General features: G+C 40.0%; 1 protein-coding gene across 3 annotated transcripts; it reads right to left on the reverse strand.

Annotated features, from left to right (window-relative positions):
* Positions 1 to 7,340: 7,340 nt before the first annotated feature.
* ZNF189 (zinc finger protein 189) lies at positions 7,341 to 19,900 on the reverse strand. Of its 3 annotated transcripts, none has more exons than XM_036330179.1 (3): positions 19,600 to 19,900; positions 18,769 to 18,850; positions 7,341 to 10,085 (listed from the first exon to the last, which is right to left on the reverse strand). In XM_036330179.1, the coding sequence occupies exons 1-3, from the start codon at positions 19,630 to 19,632 to the stop codon at positions 8,365 to 8,367; spliced, it is 1,836 nt and encodes a 611-aa protein (XP_036186072.1). In that variant the 5' UTR covers positions 19,633 to 19,900; the 3' UTR covers positions 7,341 to 8,364. The 3 variants fall into 3 exon arrangements, with proteins under 3 accessions (XP_036186072.1, XP_036186070.1, XP_036186071.1); XM_036330177.1 differs by having other exon boundaries at positions 18,769 to 18,895; XM_036330178.1 differs by having other exon boundaries at positions 18,769 to 18,853; positions 19,600 to 19,899.
* Positions 19,901 to 19,990: the final 90 nt, after the last annotated feature.

Genomic DNA, 19,990 nt, shown 5'->3' on the forward strand with positions numbered 1-19,990 from the left:
GGAAATAGATATAAATCATTACAAGAGTAATACCTATAATTAAAATATAGGAGAAGGAAGTAAACTAAATTCTTTGCCTTGAAGAGTACTAAGGTAAATGTTATTGCTTAGAGTTGATAAATTAAGAAATAGAGGCATAAGCACATTATTTAGAGGAATAAAATGGAATTAATCCAAAAGGTCTTCTTCCGATGAGAAAGATCTGGTAGTGGGTGTAAGGAAGGAATTATTTATAAATTTAATATATATGTTATACACTTATAAATTATATATATAAGAAATTACTTATTATGTGTCTCTAGGACATTTGGCTATTTCCATGTACCTGCATTACTTTCTAAAGACAAGGAACTATATCCATATGAGCAATTCAAATCTACCTTAGAGGTCATTTAGCCCAAGTCTTTCATTTTACAGAAGATAAAAACCAAGGCTAGAACAGTTAAATTACTGGATGATGGTCACACATTTTGGGGGAGTAGAGCTGAGAGATTAACATTCAGGTCTCTTTCTACTAAAAGGTACACACAACCAGGGAGCAGGTAAAGGTGGGCAACAGGCAGTGTTCAATACCTCTGCCACCAGAGTTGGTCTTCTACATTTCTTATTGCATCCATTCATTCCATCAGCCACTACTTGAGCTCTTACCATGTGCTGAGCTGTCCTAAAAGCTTTTGTCACAACACCTGGTGTCACAAAGCTTTTCTGCCAGAAAACTTTTATCTAGAGCTACTCAGCACCACTGGCCCTCTGTGGTAGAGAAACCTCTTAGACACTCATTTATGGGTTGAACATGAATTTATAATCAAGGCTGAGTTATTTATATCTTTTGGTTAAGGCTGAATTACATTTCACTGAGGGTGAGGATTTATATAATGCATTTTCCCTGGCTACTATCTGACATATTTTCCCTACTAAAGAACTGCAAATGTCTTTGAAACCTCAAGCCAAGTAATTTCCTCCACTCAGGGTAATATGAAGACAAGAGGGAGCCGGTCCATGCTTGCTGTTTCAAGGGACCTGGCATATATGGCATACTGTTCTTAATATGTTTGCTCACCTTCTTGGCACTATGTGTTTTAACCAAGGTCTCTGAGAAAGGTTGTTTCCCCAGGTAGGGATTTTCCCCTGAAGTTAGGGAGGGAATAAAACCTCTTAACTAAGTGCCAGGCGGGTAATTAATCACTTTAACTACGAACAATCATGCTTAAGCTACATAATCTTTACTCCCTGGAATGGAGATAAGAAACGCCCTAACCTTTGGAATAGAGATTGATAGGATTGGAATCAACTGGTATAAATACAGATGTAAGAACACAGAACTTAGAAGACAGAACTTAGAAGACAGAACCTACACACAGAACTTAGAAGACAGAACCTACACAGAACCTACAGACAGAAGAACTTCGCTGGAGAGAACATGGCAAAAGATCCTGGACTGAACCTGACTACAGAAATTGGCAAGAGAACCTGACTAGAACCTGGTGATTGAACCTGGCTGGAGAACCTGGACAGAACCTGGCTGAAGAACCTGGCGAGGGAACATGGCTACAGAACCTGGCTGGAGAACCTGGAGAACCTAGCAAGAGAACATGGACACAGAACCTGGCTGGAGATCCAAACCAGAACTTCGCTGGAGATCCAGACCAGAACTTGGCTGGAGATCCTGGCAAGAGATCCTGGCTAGGCTGCTGATCAACTGAACACTGTCTTCGTGTCATTCCTTCTTCGCCGACTCCGTCCACACCTTTGGGGACCCCTGGACCTGCTGGGGTTGGACCCCGGCAGCTACAGGCTTCAATTTCTATTAACTGTGTGGTCACTGAGTGGATATATTAATGGCTTCCTAGATTTCGGTATTCTGTCAGATTTATTCTAGAAGTTGTTGAACACCCACTAAAAATAAAACCTGGTACTAGGCACTGAAAGTAATTAAAAAAACTTTCAGCTTTAGGGTAGCCAAGGCATTTGTATATAGACAAACTTAGGTAGCTAAGCAAGTAACACAAATGCTATTGATTGGAGGTTGAGGAGTGGGGAAGACAGTCTATCAGTGTAGCTGGGCACAGAAAAGGAAGTAAGGACATCTAGGTTGGAGATCACAAGATGTTAACAAGGAAAGGAACTCAGAAAAGGAACTGCCATTGTGTAAGAAAGTTCTTTGATAATTCAATGGGAGAAGATAATACTTTGAAGGCATAAGTATCAAAAGACAAGCCAAAACAATTACTAAATACTGGAAGGAATAAAAAGAAGAGTTTGTTTTTTGCTCTGAAGAGGGAGGGTGAGAGAAGGGAAGAAAGGGGTAAAGAAAAGGAGAGGAGCCCAGCTGGTGTGGCTCAGTGGTTGAGCATCAACCCATGTACCAAGAGGTCACTGTTTCAATTCCTGGTCAAGGCACATGCCTAGGTTGTAGGCTCAATCCCCAGTAGGGGCATGCAGGATGCAGCTGATAGATGTTTCTCTCTCATTAATGTTTTTCTCTCTCTCTCCCTCTCCCTTCTTCTCTCTTGAAAATAAATAAAAACATATATTTTTTAAAAAGGAAATAGGGCCGAAACTGGTTTGGCTCAGTGGATAGAGCGTCGGCCTGCGGACTGAAAGGTCCCAGGTTCGATTCCGGTCAAGGGCATGTACCTGGGTTGCGGGCACATCCCCAGTAGGAGATGTGCAGGAGGCAGCTGATCGATGTTTCTCTCTCATCGATGTTTCTAACTCTCTATCTCTCTCCCTTCCTCTCTGTAAAAAATCAATAAAATATATTTAAAAAAAAAAAGGAAATAGGGAGGAGAAAGGAAAAATGAGAAAGGAGGAGGAAGAGAGAAGGCATGGAGATACTAGGACGATATGGAATTGTGGGGAGATGACTAAAGGACTTTTACGGAGAGATATTAAGTAATCTAAAGACGTGTGTCTTCTTGATAGGAAGAGCCTAGTTTCACATATGAGTCTACATCATGCTTTACAAAAACAAGATGAGACGATTCATAATGTGAATTTAACAGAAGCAGAAGCTGATTGTAACGATGAGAATATCAGCCTCTGGGGTCCAGTATGCTAAGGAAGTTGCTCAAGGTCACAAAACCAGTAGGTGAGACCAGTGTGATTTGCAAAGTCCTCAAGACTTTCAGATAAAGGATTGTGGACCTGCCCTTAGAACAATATCTGCCACACTTTTAGGGTACCAGGTGAATTATCCATGCTCAATAGAGCCTGAGGACTCATGCAATGCTACCAATTCCCTACCTAAACCCATTTTCTAGAGGGTGAATTAAGAGATAGGAATAACAGCAAAGCTCAACACAGCCAGACACAGGTCTCTTTCCATTACTCAAATAAACATATTTTTCTGGCTGTAACACAATCTGTCCCAAGCCTTCTAAAATAGCCTAACAGTACTGGGCATCAATATACGTAAACATATAAAATCGGTCAAGTATCCATTCAGCACTTACTGTACGCTTTGCCCTGTAAAGATACTACAGGGTCCTTCTATGCTTACCATTGAGATGAGGAAAACAAGGACACAATTAGGAAACAAAATGGCACACAATAATGTGCTAAACCGCAGAGGCATGGGCCAGTGCTGAGGTCAAAAGGGAAGGAATGCTTTACAAAGATGAGTTGCAGGTAGTTTTTTGTATGATCTTGGGAAATATACTTCCTCTCTCTGAACCCTGTTTCTCATCTGTAAAACAGGGCTGTTGTGAGGTTAGTAATATTCTATGTACAGTGCCAGATACGTAAGTTGTGAATAAATATCTATTTTCCCCTGTCAGTTGGCTCTTGAAGAATGATAAAGGCACTTGAGAGTGGAGATGAATTAGCTGTGTCCTGACAAGAGTACAGATTATACATGTTGAGGATATCGTGCGGAATTTGACTAGAATGGTGAGTCCAAGCGGAGTGGCACAGTAGGAGAAAGGGAGCTTGGGCAGAGATATTATGGAAAATCTTGCCTCGATGAAATGAGAAATAGGGAAATGTGAATAATTTTTGCACAGGGAATAACATGATAAAAGAGTATTGCTGAAAATTATTTTTTAGAATATAGAGGATTGGAAGGAAACTGGAAGCCAGCTAAGTGTGTATAATAGCATAGGGCTTAGCCCCTTGTTGGTAAAAGTTGGTGAGTGGACATGACATCATCAGAGGAAAACAACGAATTTCTCCTTGTGCAACATAGCCATTTGCCATCCTAATAATGTCTCTCTTTAATTTCAACGTGGGAGGCAAGTACTATGACAAATGAAAATTCAAAATAATTCTAGATCTAGTACTTAAAAAGAGGCTTACATACATACACAGACTCAGCTCTTGGAGCACAGTGGTACAATGAAACGGAGCATATTTTAAACATAGCACCAATTCTCCCAGCGGGCAGAACAACCAGTGCTAGGCTGCAACCTGAGAGCTCAGGTGTCAGAGAAATCTACCCTGCCCTCCTAAGATAGCCAAGGGCAAGTCATCTCTCTGCAGCCACTTGAAACTTTTCCTTGGCCTGCCCTGGTTTTACTTTGGGGGAATTTACAGGCCAAAGAAATCAGAATGCACTTCTTGTTTGCAGGAATGCAATGACTGCCCTGACGTGGAAGTTTATCACAGCCATTGGACAGACATGAGAAAAGTTCTTGAGAACACCACTTCTGAACAGGAGATAGCAAAGGCAGAGATACGCACTCTGTCTTATTTGTGCGAGATGTGTTAGAACTGTTTTGGAAAGTTAGGTGATTTTCTCCCAGTCTGTACTCTACGGAATACATTTGGCTTACTAGTTACTCCTTAGTCTCCTAGAGGATAAAGGACTGTTTGATGCAACTAAAACTTATTACATTAATATAGCACCTAGAGGGTATTTTAAAAATACATGTTAATTGAACTTCTAGTATTTGGACATTAAATATTTGCCCTATTTGTCCATGCATCATGGTAATAGAGATGATTTTAATTAAAAAGAAGCCAATCTACCCACCGCCATCAACCACCCAAGGCCACCACTTTTGAAGGAGACAGAGAAGGTGAAAGGTATCTAATACTGATTAGGAACAAAGTGACTGCAATAGATGGACTACAGAAAAAGTTGAAATTTATAGTGCATGTATCATGCTCAACTGGGTATGCCTAGATTTGCTAACATCCTCCTAGGAAGACAGATGAAAGTGAAATGCCTCACTCATCAAAATTACAGAGAAATGTAATATTTACAGTGATTTCCATTTTTTTTTTCTTTCACCACCAAGGACTCCTTTTTCCTGATTGTTTTATGTTACCCACTGTGATGGTTAATTTTTTCAACTTGACTGGGCTAAGGAATGCTGGTAAACATTTTTTCTGGGTGTGCCTGTGATGGTGCTTCTGAAAGAAATTTGCATTTGAATCTGTAAACTGAATAAAGATTGCCTTTACCAATGTTGGTGGGCATCATCTAATTCATTGAGAGCCTGAAACCAACAAAAAGGTGGAGGAAGAACAAATTCGCTCTGCCTAAACTAGAGCATTTCCTCCAGTCTTTATAAAAAGCTCCTGGTTTTAGGGTCTCTGAACTCAGTCTGAATTATACCTTTGGCTTTCATGGTTCTCTAGCTTACAGATGGCAGGCACATTGTGGGAGTTCTTAGCCTCCATATTCACAGGAGCCAATTCCTATTCTATCTATCATCTATCTACCTATCTATCATCTATCTAATCTATCTACCTACTCACCCACCCACCCACCCATCATCTGCTTACCTATATATCCTTTTGGTTTATTGGCTGATTCTCTAAAGAACCTGAATAAATCTACTAGTATTTTGCTTCATCTATTTTAACTCTTAAATTTTCTTTCAAAATTGTCCCATGTGTTATTTCAACAAGGAACTTGAGCAATTGCATTAAAAGTTCATAGTCCTTTATTTCAACTGGGCCCTATACAAAAACCCACAAGCCATCACCCCCAAGTCTTCCATTCTCCCCATTGTACTTCAAACCTTTATTATCAATGAGGCTCTTGACTCCACCCCTAACAGTGCCTACCCCTCTTCTTTCCCTGACTCTCAAAAGATGAATATGACTATTTTTTGAAAACAGGTCATGTTATGCACACTCTATTTCTAAATCTGTTCTCTTTTTCTATCAAATTGGAGGAAGAAAAATCTCCAAATAAAATTCTTCCATTAGTGCTAGAATTAATTTTAGATTATAACAATCAATGTCCACATGCTTTCCTTTATCTTCAACCTCCCTCAAGTGGCTCTCTGTTCAGAATGGAAAAGTACTCAAATTTTTCTTTAATCTTGATCCACATGCCTCTTTCTCAATCTACCTTTTACTCCTTACTATAGACCCCTGGTCGGCAAACTGCGGCTCGCGAGCCACATGCGGCTCTTTGGCCCCTTGAGTGTGGCCCTTCCACAAAATACCAACTTCTGTGCACAGGCCACGAAGTTTCAATCGCACTGTACGTGCGCGCCCGCACATGGTATTTTGTGGAAGAGCCACACTCAAGGGGCCAAAGAGCCGCATGTGGCTCGCGAGCTGCAGTTTGCTGACCACTGCTATAGACCAATAAAATTAGATGGGTGAGAAGGATAACTGAAAAAAGGTTGCCAATTTTTTTAAACCTACAGAGACATACATTCAACAGACCATCACCTAAAATTACTAATATTTTGTAAAAGAACTTTTTAAATTAAAAAAGCAGGGGGCATAATTTCAGAATTAAGTAAGGTCTTTAATCAATTTAACTTGTTTACAAAGACACTATATTATCCTTTTTACCATTTGAATGTAGAAGTCATGAATTGATAGTATTTGGGAACTGATTTAGACTCTCCAGACATTACTTAACCCCCTGAAAACTGGTTCTTTCCAAATTTGAAAGCTGCTCTTATAGAACTCATTGACATTCTAATTATCTAAAGGATACTCTTCAACCCCTCACTGATATCTCCTCAGTATCCTTCTAGGCCATTATCCTATAGCAACTATCACTACATATTGGGTTTTCCATACTTCTGGAAACTTCCTCAGTTTCTTTCACATCTTGCCCACCCAATAAACAAGAGTGGGTCTTGGGATTCCATTTTTTGATTGATTCATTCATTTTATTTTATTTACTTTATCCTCTTGTTAAATCTTAATTCATTTCTGTGTCTAAACACTTGGGAATCCTAAGTAAATTTATAGCCCAGATATCTTCCCTGTGTATCATGTCCACAACTCCAATGACCTCTGGATATCTCTACTATCTCACAGGTATAGCAATTTCCTTTAAATCTTGATTCTAATTTTTAAACAGTAATATATTTGACAGGATAGATGTTACACTATAGTAACAAAGAACTCTTACACAAAGCAAAAAACAAAACAAAACAGGTTTAATGATTAGAACAGATGAATTAATAGGTTTATAGTAACCTTTAACTAAGGGAAGCCCTAGAGCCAGAAATAAGAATTTTAAAACTGCATGCAAAGTCTAGTTACTATAAAAACCAAAGCAATACCAAAATATCTCAGCTTCCTAACATAGACTCCAGGTCTCTTTATTTTCAATTCTTGGCAATCAAAATATGTACACTTTCACATGCTACTGGTAGTGAAGGAATACGATTATTTGTATAGGATTACAAATATCTTTCACAGATGGGAGGACACAAAAAGAATAGTGTCTTCCTCCACCTTTTTGGGCCCATTTTTTGGGGGGGAAAAAGGCACTGCCAGATTCCTTGGTAACACCTTTGCTAGGTTTGTTACATAATCTTAACATGTAAAATTAATGGTCCACTCATTTCACATTTCTGAGAACCATGAGGCATTGGAACTGCTTTCTTGTAACTCACATGCCAAATAACTGGCTTAAACAATGACAAAAAATTGTTTCAAAAAAAAAAATTTTTCAAAAAACAAATCAGTTTCAAAAATTCTGGGCTGTTTCCTTGAAAACTTCATCCTATGCTCAATTACTGGACTTTGGCATGCATAGCCAAACATATCATAGAACCGAAAGAACTACCATATAAGATGGCGGCAGAGGTCTCTGAAGAATTATTCTAGTTTTCTAACATGAGTGGTTCTAGCTCCCTTGTATCAATGCAACTTTGTCATTCTCCCTTCATTATTATAATCAAATGCTCTGAGCCCAGGTTTAACCTGAAAGATTTGTTTAAAAAAGATGCATAAATTACTGAGTCATCAAAACAAAGAGTAATGAAAAACGCCTGTGGGTAGCTGGTTGTCCACTATTCACAGAATCTCTAGAAACCATTTGCCTAAGGCCAAAGATACTTTCCTTTCTTACTAAATCTGACTCACATTGAGCAATGTTGAAACTGCACTTGGGTAAGCTAGTCTCAAGTCCAACTAAGCTTAAATATTTCTCTATATTTACTGCATCCATGTAGTGTGCAATTTTTGATGCTGAATAAGAGATATGCGGCAATTGAAGGCTTCGCCACAAGCATCACATTCATGGGTTTCTTGGGTTTTCATTTCTGCATGGATCTTCTGATGGTTGACAAGGCTGCGCTGTTGACTAAAACTTTTGTCGCACTTCTCACACTTATAAGGTTTCTCTCCTGTGTGTATTCTCTGATGCTGAATAAGGCCTGAGTTCCGGCTAAAGGCTTTTCCACATTCATCACATTTATGGGGTTTATTACCTGTGTGAACACCCTGATGTCGAATAAGATTACAAAGTTGACTAAAGCTTTTGCCACACTGTCTACATCGATAGGGTCTCTCACCAGTGTGGATTCTCTGATGTTCAATAAGAAATGAGCTCCGACTGAAGCTTTTCCCACACACAGTACATAAGTAGGGCTTTTCACCAGTGTGGATTCTTTGATGTTGTACAAGATGAGCACTGACACTAAAAGTTTTCCCACATTCATCACATTTATAAGATTTTTCCTTAGGGAAGACTTCCTGCTGTAAAACAAGACTGCAATTTGGATCAAAACTTTCCTTAGTTTCATTGTATGAATATGTCTTCTCTCTAGTGTGAATTCTCTGATGCTGAATGAGACCTGAGCTTCTGCTAAAGGCTTTTCCACATTCCTTACACTTATGGGGTTTATCTCCTGTGTGGATTCTCTGATGACGAGTAAGGTTGCAAAGTTGACTGAAGCTTTTCCCGCACTCTTTGCACTGATAAGGTCTTTCACCTGTATGGATCCTCTGATGTTCAATAAGGAATGAGCTCCGACTGAAGCTTTTTCCACATTCAATACAAAGAAAAGGCTTCTCACCAGTGTGGATTTTTTGGTGTTGTATAAGGTATGTACTTAATCTAAAGGCTTTCCCACATTCACCACATTTATGGGGTCTTTCTCCAGTGTGAATTCTCTGATGTTCAACCAGTAATGAATTTCGGCTAAAGCTTTTTTTACATTTGGTACAGTGATAAGGTTTTTCACCAGTGTGAGTTCTTTGATGCTCAATAAGGTGTGACTTCCAACTAAAGGCTTTACCACAGTCACTACACTTATGGGGTTTCTCACCTGTGTGAATCCTCTGATGTTTAACAAGGCTCCTTCTCTGGCTGAAGCTCTGTTTACACTGATTACACTGATAGGGTCTCTCTCCAGTGTGGATTCTCTGATGTCTAATAAGGGTTGAGCTCACACTAAAGGTTTTTCCACAGTAGTTACACTCATAGGGCCTTTCTCCGGTGTGAATTCTCTGATGTTCAATAACAAATGAACTGCGACTAAAACTTTTCCCACATTCATTGCATTGAAACGGTTTCTCACCAGTATGGACCCGTTGATGTTGAATGAAATGGGCCTTGCGGACAAAACCCTTTCCACATTCTTCACATTTATGGCATTTCTCTTCTGAGTTAGTTCTCTTACGAATAATGTTAGTGTTTCCTCTGAACATTCTTTGTTCCTGGGTCAAAGATTCCCTTGGTATTTCCCATAAGAAGATTCCTCTCTGTTTATCTAACCTACCAACAAGTTCAAAGGTTTCTCTACACATGGGATCCTGGTCAGTTTCACTTTTGATTCTTGTAACTATTATACCCTTTGATTCCATTTCTTCCTCAATTTCCTCAATTTCTTGTTTCACAGTTGGTTCCTCATCCTTATCTCTGTTTAAAACATCTAGAATAATAAATAGAAAACAGAAACATCAGCCAAGTTCTTTTCTATTAAGGAGAAACTGTCAGAAAAATTAGATAATTCAGATAAATCAAATTAAGATAAATTAATCTACTATATCAAATGTAGTTTACTACCTCACAATATTGTTTGAGGATTACATTAGTTCATATACACAAAGCTTTTAGAACAGTACCCATTACTTGGTAAAGAGTATAAACTACATAATTACTATTATTGAGTATTAGTTATCTGATGCAATGAAATGTTTTTCTTGGAGAACAGGTATGAAAAGAGTTTATGAGGCAAAGAATGAGTCTGTAGGAGCAAGAAGAGTTAAGAGAAAGGGCTGGTAAATCAATAGTAAATTATGCAAAGTAAGGTGACTAAACAAAGAATTAAAACAAGTAGTGGTGGGATGAACTGGTCTACCAAGGAAGAAAGAATAAAATGGGAAAAAACAGTAGGTTCAGGAAAATTTAGAATGAGACAGCATTATTATAAAGTGAGTAGACCAAATAACTGACAGAAAGGAACCATAAAATGATACTGAAAAAGATAAAAGACAAAAACAAGGGAAAGCAAAAATTCATTCATTAATAAGAATTTATTTATTACAATAAAGAGTATTCCAGGCATTGTGTAATGAGCCAGGATTCAGAGATAAGACATGAAGCCTCCTACTAAATGGAATGGGCAATAAATATAAATGGAGAAAGAAAATAATATGATAAAGAAAATATTAAATAAAAAGCAGTTCCTGAATCAAGACAGAAAATGGTTTTTAACAAAAATAATGATAGAATGAAGTGACATTAAGTCCATAATATAGAAAGACAGAATAAAATAAATATAAAGGGACATGGTCAGAACCAATAGAAGAAACAAAGAAAAAGAGTAGTCTGTGATAGCTTATGACTTCACCAACAACAAATCACACCGCATTCTTCAAGTATATATGATTCTCATTCTAAAGATATTAAGACCCAAGTTGGAACCCTTTAGTTCCAAATGATAAGCTGCATGACAACTGAGAGATGAAAATCTCACATGTGTTAGAGCAGTGGTCGGCAAACTGCGGCTCGAGAGCCACATGTGGCTCTTTGGCCCCTTGAGTGTGGCTCTTCCACAAAATACCGACTTCTGCGCATGGGCCACGAAGTTTCAATCACACTGTACATGTGCGCCCGCACGTGGTATTTTGTGGAAGAGCCACACTCAAGGGGCCAAAGAGCCGCATGTGGCTCGTGAGCCGCAGTTTGCCGACCACTGTGTTAGAGGAAAGATAACATAATGGTCTATGATATAACCGAGTATCATACTGACTTCTTTCCTTGATTTCTAACTCTTCGTGCCTGTTGGATAACTTTACTAGAAGTTTCAATCACTACTAAGTATAAATTTGGCTTAAACAATTTCCTTTTTAGAGTTCCCCTTTTCTCTCAACTTTTTAGTCTTCTAACTGTGAATTCATCTTTTAATTTTTTTCACTTAATCCAAATCAGTCATTAAGTTATTTTATTCTAAAAAAAAACCACATAACACTTTGTTCCCTATACAATTTACTAGAAACTTTACTTTTACTTAGGCTATTTACAGTGTTCTCTCTCAAATTCAATGGACTGTTTTTCCTTCACACAATTAAAAAGGATAGGAGAACTCCTTCAACTTTCTGGCCCCTATCTATAAAATTATCTGCAATTGTACATTAATATATACCCCATTCCTATCCAAGGCTAATCCATCTACCCTCTCTTGATTCCACTTGCCTCTGGGAACTTGTTTAATTAGTAGCATTTTTTCCTCTTTCTTCAATTTGTATTCTCCTTGACACCTTCCTACCAACATACAAATATGACCATTTACCTTGAATCTGAAATCCTTCTCTGATGAAAGCCAATCTTTGGGGGGAAAAATCTTAGGTGTAGCTCTTCATTTCCTAACTATGTTTTCCATGCCCAACCTATTCCCATTCAATCTATTCTACAACCTACTGTTAGATCTGGTTTCTGCTTCCAGCATCTAGAGAAACTTATTCAGTCATCAATAATTTTTGAGTAAAAATACAATGGATGTTTTTCAGTCCTTATTTCCTATAGCAGCATTTGACACTGGTGACCACTCCCATTTCTTGACACTATCTGTTTTAGGTTTCTGTATCATTATGTTCTTTTAGTTGTCTCCCTACTTCTTCTTAGACCTTTTATAATACAAGTCCTTCATGGATTTCTCTTCCTTTGTCAACTGTTTGAGGTTATTGTTACCCATGTTTCCACCATCTCACTCTATACTCACTACATTTACTTCACTGAATCCAGAGAAATTGTCACAAAATGGAATTCTACTCATGCCACCATCTGTAGATTCATCAGCACTCTACTTCCAAGATCAAATCAAAGCTCTTTGCACTATGATACTCACCACTTCTACACTGTAATTCACCCTGCTACCTACTCTACTATAATTTAAGTGGACAAACTGCTTGTGTTATGATCTTTCATGCCATTTCACTGCATATCTTGTTTACTAAATGTCCCCCAACATTATTTACCTGGAAAACTCTTGATTACTATTTTTATTTATTTATTTATGTTAAAATATGTTTTTATTGATTTTTAGAGAGAGGAAGGGAGAGGGACAGATAGAAACATTGATGAGTAAGAGAAACATGATCAATTGGCTGCCTCCTGCACACCGCCTACTGGGGATCCAGCCGCATGTGCGCTGACTGGGAATGGAACCCACAACCTCTTGGTTCCTGGGTCAGGGCTCAACCACTGAGCCACACCAGCTGGGCTACTCTTGATTACTCTTTAAGATTCAATTCAAAGCAATAGTTCTTCAACAAAGCCTTCACTCTTTCTACTAGACATATTTCGGTGTTCTGTTTTTTATCACTACCCCTTGTCCATAACTCCATTAAAGCTATTATTACACTGAACTTTTAACAATTTATTTTTGTCTGTTTCACTAGATTATAAATTTCTCGTAAGAAGGAAAAGTCTCTTCATGTTTACCCAATAGATATTATTCCAGAGGATGTTTTAAAAGGAATAAGAAAAAATTATTATTTATTTGCAAATGATATGAATATCTACCTAAAATAATTAATTAGGATATAATAGCGATAACAAGACTAACATATAAAATAGATACTGTTTTTTACTACCAAGAAAAACCATTTTATAGAAATGTAGAAAATTAAAATATGCTCTTCATGGTAATAACAAAAATCACAAATAAACTAGAAATAAATCTAATAAGAAAAATGTAAGATCCATAAAAATCATCCAGAAAATTTTTCTGAGGGACATAAAAGACAGTTAAACAGAGAGATTGAGAGATTCAATATTATAAGGATCTTCATTCTTCCCAAACCAATCTCTGAACCTAACTGCATTCCAATCAAAATCCTATAAAACAACAACAAAAAAAACCCCCAACGAATCTAGATTCCAACCAGAAGAATGCAGAAAATTAGTTATCCTGAAAAGGAATGTAAAAGAAGGAATTATCTGAACAGACATAAAATGTAAAATATTGTTCAAGTAAATAAAATAGAGGCACTGGCATAAAAATACAAAGGTCAAGCAGACAGAGAAATTAGTGAGTCTAGGCTTCTACATGGAGCAGCCTAGAAATGGCTACCCAAATGATCTGCATTTGGTAGCTATAATCACCTTCTGGGTTATCTGCCATACTTGCAATATATGTTCCCATCTTGTGAGCAGCTAATTCTAGAGTAAGATAGCTCACTCAAAGCGCATCTTTCCCAGGAATTTGGAATTGAAATTGAAATAGCCTAAATGTGACCAGAATTGTAACCTATCAACAGGAACTAAAAACTAAAGGAACAAAAGCATGTGAACATAGGAGGAAAGACTATTCTGCCAAGGAGAAAGAAACAGGACACAAAGACAGTTAATTCTCAACTTCTGACAGTGATCCAATTTCTGGTTTTAGTTCTTTTCTGATGTCCAGTTGCAATCCTGCTCATATATGCCACTCGAGCAGCGGTTCTCAACCTGTGGGTCGCGACCCCTTTGGGGGTTGAACGACCCTTTCACAGGGGTCGCCTAAGACCATCGGAAAACACATATATAATTACATATTGTTTTTGTGATTAATCACTATGCTTTAATTACATTCAATTTGTAACAATGAAATTGGGCGTCACCACAACATGAGGAACTGTATTAAAGGGTCGTGGCATTAGGAAGGTTGAGAACCACTGCATTAGAGGCTTGATGCACGGGTTTGTGCACCAGTAGGGTCCCTCAGTCTGGCCTGCAGGGATCGGGCTGAAACCAGCTCTCCAACATCCCCTGAAGGGTCCTGGATTGTGAGAGGGCACAGGCCAGGCCAAGAGACCCCACCGGTGCACAATTGGAGCCAGGGATGGACTGTGGGAGGGCTCCAGGGCGTGTCCGGCCCATCTCATCCAGTCCATATCAGCTGGACCCCAGGAGTAAGCTAACCTACTGTCAGAGCATCTGCCCCCTGGTGGTCAGTGAGCGTCATAGCGACTGGTCAAACAGTTGGAGGGACAATTAGCATATTAGGCTAGCCGTCTATGTCCCTATGATAACTTCTCTTATTGGCTTAAGCTAGTTTAAGTAGTTGATTTCTATAATCTTTAACCAGTTTTATAATATAGTAGCTGAGGTGAGAGAGGAAAAGCAAGGAAATGTCAAAGTGGAAGTGGCTGAACTTTAGGACAGAACAGGAGTTGATACTCTTTCTGTAAAAGGCCAGATGTAAACATTTTTGGCTTTGTGAGTCATGTGGTGTTTGTTGCAACTACTCAACTCTGCTACTATAGCACGAAAGATAATACATAAAAGATTGGGCAGTCCATGTTCCAATAAAACTGTGTACAAAAACAGGTAGTGGGCCACATTTGTCTTATGGACAACAGCTGCCAACCCTACTATCCAATGGAGTATAAAGACAACAATTTTCTGGTAAAAGAATGGGAGGATGGAGAAGAACTTGTATTCTTAGAACTAGCATAGTGCTTGATAAATATTTATTAAATGAATGAGTAGTGGAACAAATAAGTACAAAGAGATTATAATCAAAGAAGGAAACAATGAGTTTACAGTCTTGTAAGTACAGCAATTCCCAGTTCTGTCAAAGGCTCAAAGGCTAATATGGTCAAGTAGACTGGAGAAAAATCATTAAAACTGAAGAAGTCGATTTCATAGAAAGGACTGAAAGACCAAGAACTGAGAAATCAAGCTGTCAGCTGTATTATCAATGTAGCTATTAAAGTTTTTAAAGGAATATCAGCAAGGAAAGAAACGTATAAATAATGAACCAAAATTACAAATCTATTAGTATTGTGTTAAGTAAAGCAACAAGATGAAGTGCAGGAAAGCACTACATTGGAACAATCAACTAATAGTGATATCTCATCAAGGGAGCTCTCAAGGGGATGGAGATAGAGTCTACAGAGGAGAATAAAGAGACTGTGGAATAAATGATGAAAAGCTGTATTTCACCAAAGAAGAGAGCCCAAGAGTAGGATACCACAAATGGGCTCACTGCCATGCCTTTATCCATATGGTACTCACATTTTGCAGCACTAGGGACAGGAAAGGCTGGTCATTTGCCTGGTTCTATCAACCAGGATACCATGTATGTGGATAAAGCTGGCAGTAACTCAGAGACACCACGGAATGTTGAAAAAAACAAACAAACAAACAAATCGGCCCTCGCCAGTTTGGCTCAATGGACAGAGTGTCGGCCTGGTGACTAACAGGTCCCAGGTTCAATTCCGGTCAAGGGCACATGCCTGGGTTGCGGGCTGATCCCCCAGTGGGGGGCATGCAGGAGGCAGCTAATTAATGATTCTTTCTCATCATTGATGTTTCTATCTCTCTCTCTCTCTTTCCCTCTCCCTTCTTCTCTGAAATCAATAAGCATGTATTTTTTAAAAAATCAGCAGCTGATATTGCTGTAGATTGAACTGGTGGTCAGAAATAGATGAAGCTAGAAAGCCAGGCAGAAACTATATTAAGGAGGTCCTAGTATATATGATAAGAAATCAAGATTTTTATCCTTTAAGCTATCAGGAATCACCAGAAGTTGTAAGCAATTAATTAACAAAAAATCATTTTGGTGGCAAAAAGAGAACATATTAAAACAAAGGGAGACTAGAATAAGAGGGCAAATGTAATAATCTAGCCAAGTTATGACTTTTAAGTATACTCACTCAGACACATGAATACTTAAGAAGTATATAATATATGCCTGGTTCTGTCCTAAGTGCTGGAGAAATTAAATGAAAAAAATAGTTACTGGCCTCATGGAGATCAATCTAGTTAAAAAAATAACATAAAGAATAATTATAGTAAAGTGTGATAAATTAAACAATGTATGTGTATACAAGGTAGCAGAGGAAGGAGTGCTCAATTCTGAAGAAGAGGCCCTTGAGGTCTTAATGGATTATTTGAGATTTGTCAGGTGTCTTGTGTGGTCTTCAAAAACAGATGACTAGGAATTCAGAGCTCAACAAAGAAGATGACAATGATAGTCATGATAGCAACCAAGATTTATATTGTACTTACTACATGCTAGTCAGTGTCCTAAGTGCTTTATATATATTAACTCAGGTAATGCTCACAATAACCCTAAGAAGTAAGTGGTGTTATCATTCCCATTTTATAAAATAAGAAACTGAGGCACAGATAAGTTAATTACTTCACCCATGGTTACAAGACTAGTAAGTGGTGGAACTAGGATTTTTATTTAGACAGTTAGGCTCCATATCATCTCTCTTAGGTGGAGATAAAGATATGAGACTTATCATCACGTGGTGGTAGCCGATGAAATGAATGTAGATAAGGTCCACCAAGGAAAGTATATACACTGAGAGGAAGTCTGAGAGTGCAAGGCAACTGAACGAAGCAATAATGAATTTCAAATATCCATAGAGAAGTAGAATAAAATAAGGTCCAAAGAGAGTCTTTTGCATTTGACAACTGGGCTACAGACCAATGTTAAACAACTAAAAGGGAGTGGTAGATGCAAAAAAAAAAAAAAGGCTTAAAGAACAAAAGTGCAAAACATATTAACTACACATAGAAAAACTTGGCTGTGAAGAGAACAAGTAGCAGGTTACAGGGAGCAGCAAGAGGCAGACTGTGGCTCAAAAGATAGTTTTTTTTCTTTTCCTTCTTCTTTCCCCAATTGAAAGAGCCAAGAACATACCTATTATCAGAATAAAGACATCCGAGGAGAAGGAATAGAGACAGAAGCTAAAGAGGGGAAAAAGCAAAGGATGGCTGATGTCTAAGTACTGGAGAAGTAGGAAGATAAGGGCAGCCTTAAGTGTGCAGATGAGGGCTAAAAAGTTGAGTTCATGTTTAGTGGCCTCTGTCTTCTTGGTGAAACAGAAGGTGAGGTCTGCTACTGAGTAATGGACCGAATGAAAACGCTCGTTTTTGGAATAGTCACCAAAGAAACAGGGAATGAGCAAATCAAGAGTAAAAACTTGTTGAGATGTAAAAAGCCAGTGGAGACTAGAAGAAAAACCATGCATATATACAAAGCATCAATCCTTTTCATTAAAGAATTTCTCCTGCTGTGTTTAATAACTCAGATAGGAGAGAAAAGGCAGATTTAATAATGAATATAGGATTTTAAGCTTATAGAATGGGTAGAGAATAATGACAAGGTGGATGAAAGAGAGCATGCTGGTGATAACTTCATATACAGATTCTTGGAATAAATGAGGAGGTGAAGGCAAGAGGAGAACAAAAACAGAAGTCAAGGAACAGGAGACATCATTAAGAATGAATAGCTTTATTAGGAAACGAGTAGGAGAGGAAGAAAGGTAAGGAAGAAGTTATAGTAAGCTCCAATTGAGATTATGTTTGTTTTGATAATCCCTATTGAGTTACAGTCAATAAATACCTGAGTACTTGGTCAAAGACTAAGATATTTAAGTTTTTGCCTCTTATGATAAAATGAAGGGTCTGATCCTTGATGTGAGTTGCCGAATAAAAAGGGAAAGCAGGGTCCCTGAAGACAATGTGGTCAAGGTGCACTGAGGCTTAAGGAATGACTGTATCATCAACGGTGTGGGTTAGCACAGAGGACTCTGAAACACGTGACCAAGTCTATGTGTGAGGATCCAAAAACAGTTCACACCTGGCAGTGAAAAGGAATTGAGTGGACAGAGCAAGACTGCTGAGGCCTCGGAGGGGAGATACTGTGCTTGAAGTTGGAAAACGAATGCTTTGGGAAGAGCATGGAAAAGCTGGGAGAAGACTAATTTCTCCCTTCCAGCCTTGAGACAGAGGATGGGGAAGGAAGAGGACGTGGGAGAATAAGCAGTCCCTCCCAGAGATGTGGTGTCCTTGGGGCAGTGCCAGGTTTCAGTGAAGGCCAGGAGGGGTACGGAACATTATGTGAAGAGGAACAGCGGCTCCAGAAGGCAGAGTGACAAGGGGTGGGAGGAGAGCAGTGGGAGGATGAGCCAGGAGGGAAAGTACAGAGCAATATGGGGATGAGATTGTGAAGATAGGAAGCCAGAAAGGCTCGTATTGTGGTCCCTGCAAGGATGAGAGGGGGTTTAGAGTCAGGAAAACAGTGAATGGCGGGAAGGTTAGTGTTCTCAGAGTCTGATGTCTGACAGCCTCTTAGGTATTTCAATCAGAGAGGAACAGCGGATTCTTACCCAGCGAGACCAGGTTCCCATAATTCTCCATCATGACATCTTTATACAAGCTTCTCTGAGCCGGATCCAGATAATCCCACTCCTCCTGGGTAAAAAACACAGCCACATCCTCAAATGTCAGCAACCCCTGAAACAGTATGATGTCTGTGGTCAGTCCTTGTTGTCTCAAGGACAGTTCCACCACCGACAGTGGCACGTGTGGGGGCCGGCTAGGCTAGAAGGAACATGGGGACTGAGAGTTCCAAACGGGGCCCCGTTCTGGGAACCGACTCCAACTCGGAACCCTCACACACTAGCCAGGGCACCCCACAATAGACGGTAACTGAGCGGGGCCCTTGTCCTTGGGAGGCGGGGGCCTACGGATAAGGCTTTTTGTGGTTGAATAACTATACCCTAACATTGTAATTTTAGCGAGCTTCCCCAAGGAGCCCCTCAAGCTTCCTTCACCTCATCACCCCGCTCCTATTCTCCTTTCGCACTGGCTTGGGATCCTGTTCAGGTCCATTCTACTCAGCTCGCTAAGCGTCTGTCCTGGCGCCAAGCATAGCGACAGGCGTGGAAGGCGCAGAGGAGGGTCCAGAACGATGCCTCACCTGGAACACTGGCCAAGGGAGCCCTGGAAGGGAGCACGTGCCCATTTATCAGGTCGCTCCCGATGAAACGGAGCCTGGGGGCAGCTTCATCGCGAGCCGCACCCCCGAGCAGCAGGGAATGAGACTTCCCCGCACTGGGCGGGCCCTGAAGGCCGGGTCGGGGGACCAGGGGGGCGGGGGAGCGCGGCCTAGCTGGAGTGGCGCTGAGACAACGCGGAAACCCGGAGGGGCGACTTACCTTTGGGTCCAGCGGGGAGCTCGGGGCAGCCATCTCCTGGCCAGAAATTCGGGCAGGAACCTGGAGCGCGCACGGAAAGGAGTCTCCGAGGAGGCCTATCCGACCGCAGGAGATTAGGCCCGACCAGGGAGAGGCCTCCAGGCTGGATCTGGCCAGGTCCCGGCTCGGTCCCGAGCGGTCACGACCCCAGCAGCATTTCAGAAGCGCTCCTTGGCCGCCCCCAGACCCCGAACTCCCTCCCCTGCCGGGTTGCACAGCCTTCCAGGCCTCGCTAGAGCCTCCTCCCCGTTGTCAGTTTCTCCTCCTCTCAGCCCGGGAGCGCTCCGACCGCCCGCCCCCGGACCAGAAGGCGTCACCCGGAACCTTCCCGGGACTCCGCCGAACTACAACT

Source organism: Myotis myotis, unplaced genomic scaffold (assembly GCF_014108235.1).
Source record: "Myotis myotis isolate mMyoMyo1 unplaced genomic scaffold, mMyoMyo1.p scaffold_m19_p_12, whole genome shotgun sequence".
Taxonomy (NCBI): domain Eukaryota; kingdom Metazoa; phylum Chordata; class Mammalia; order Chiroptera; family Vespertilionidae; genus Myotis; species Myotis myotis.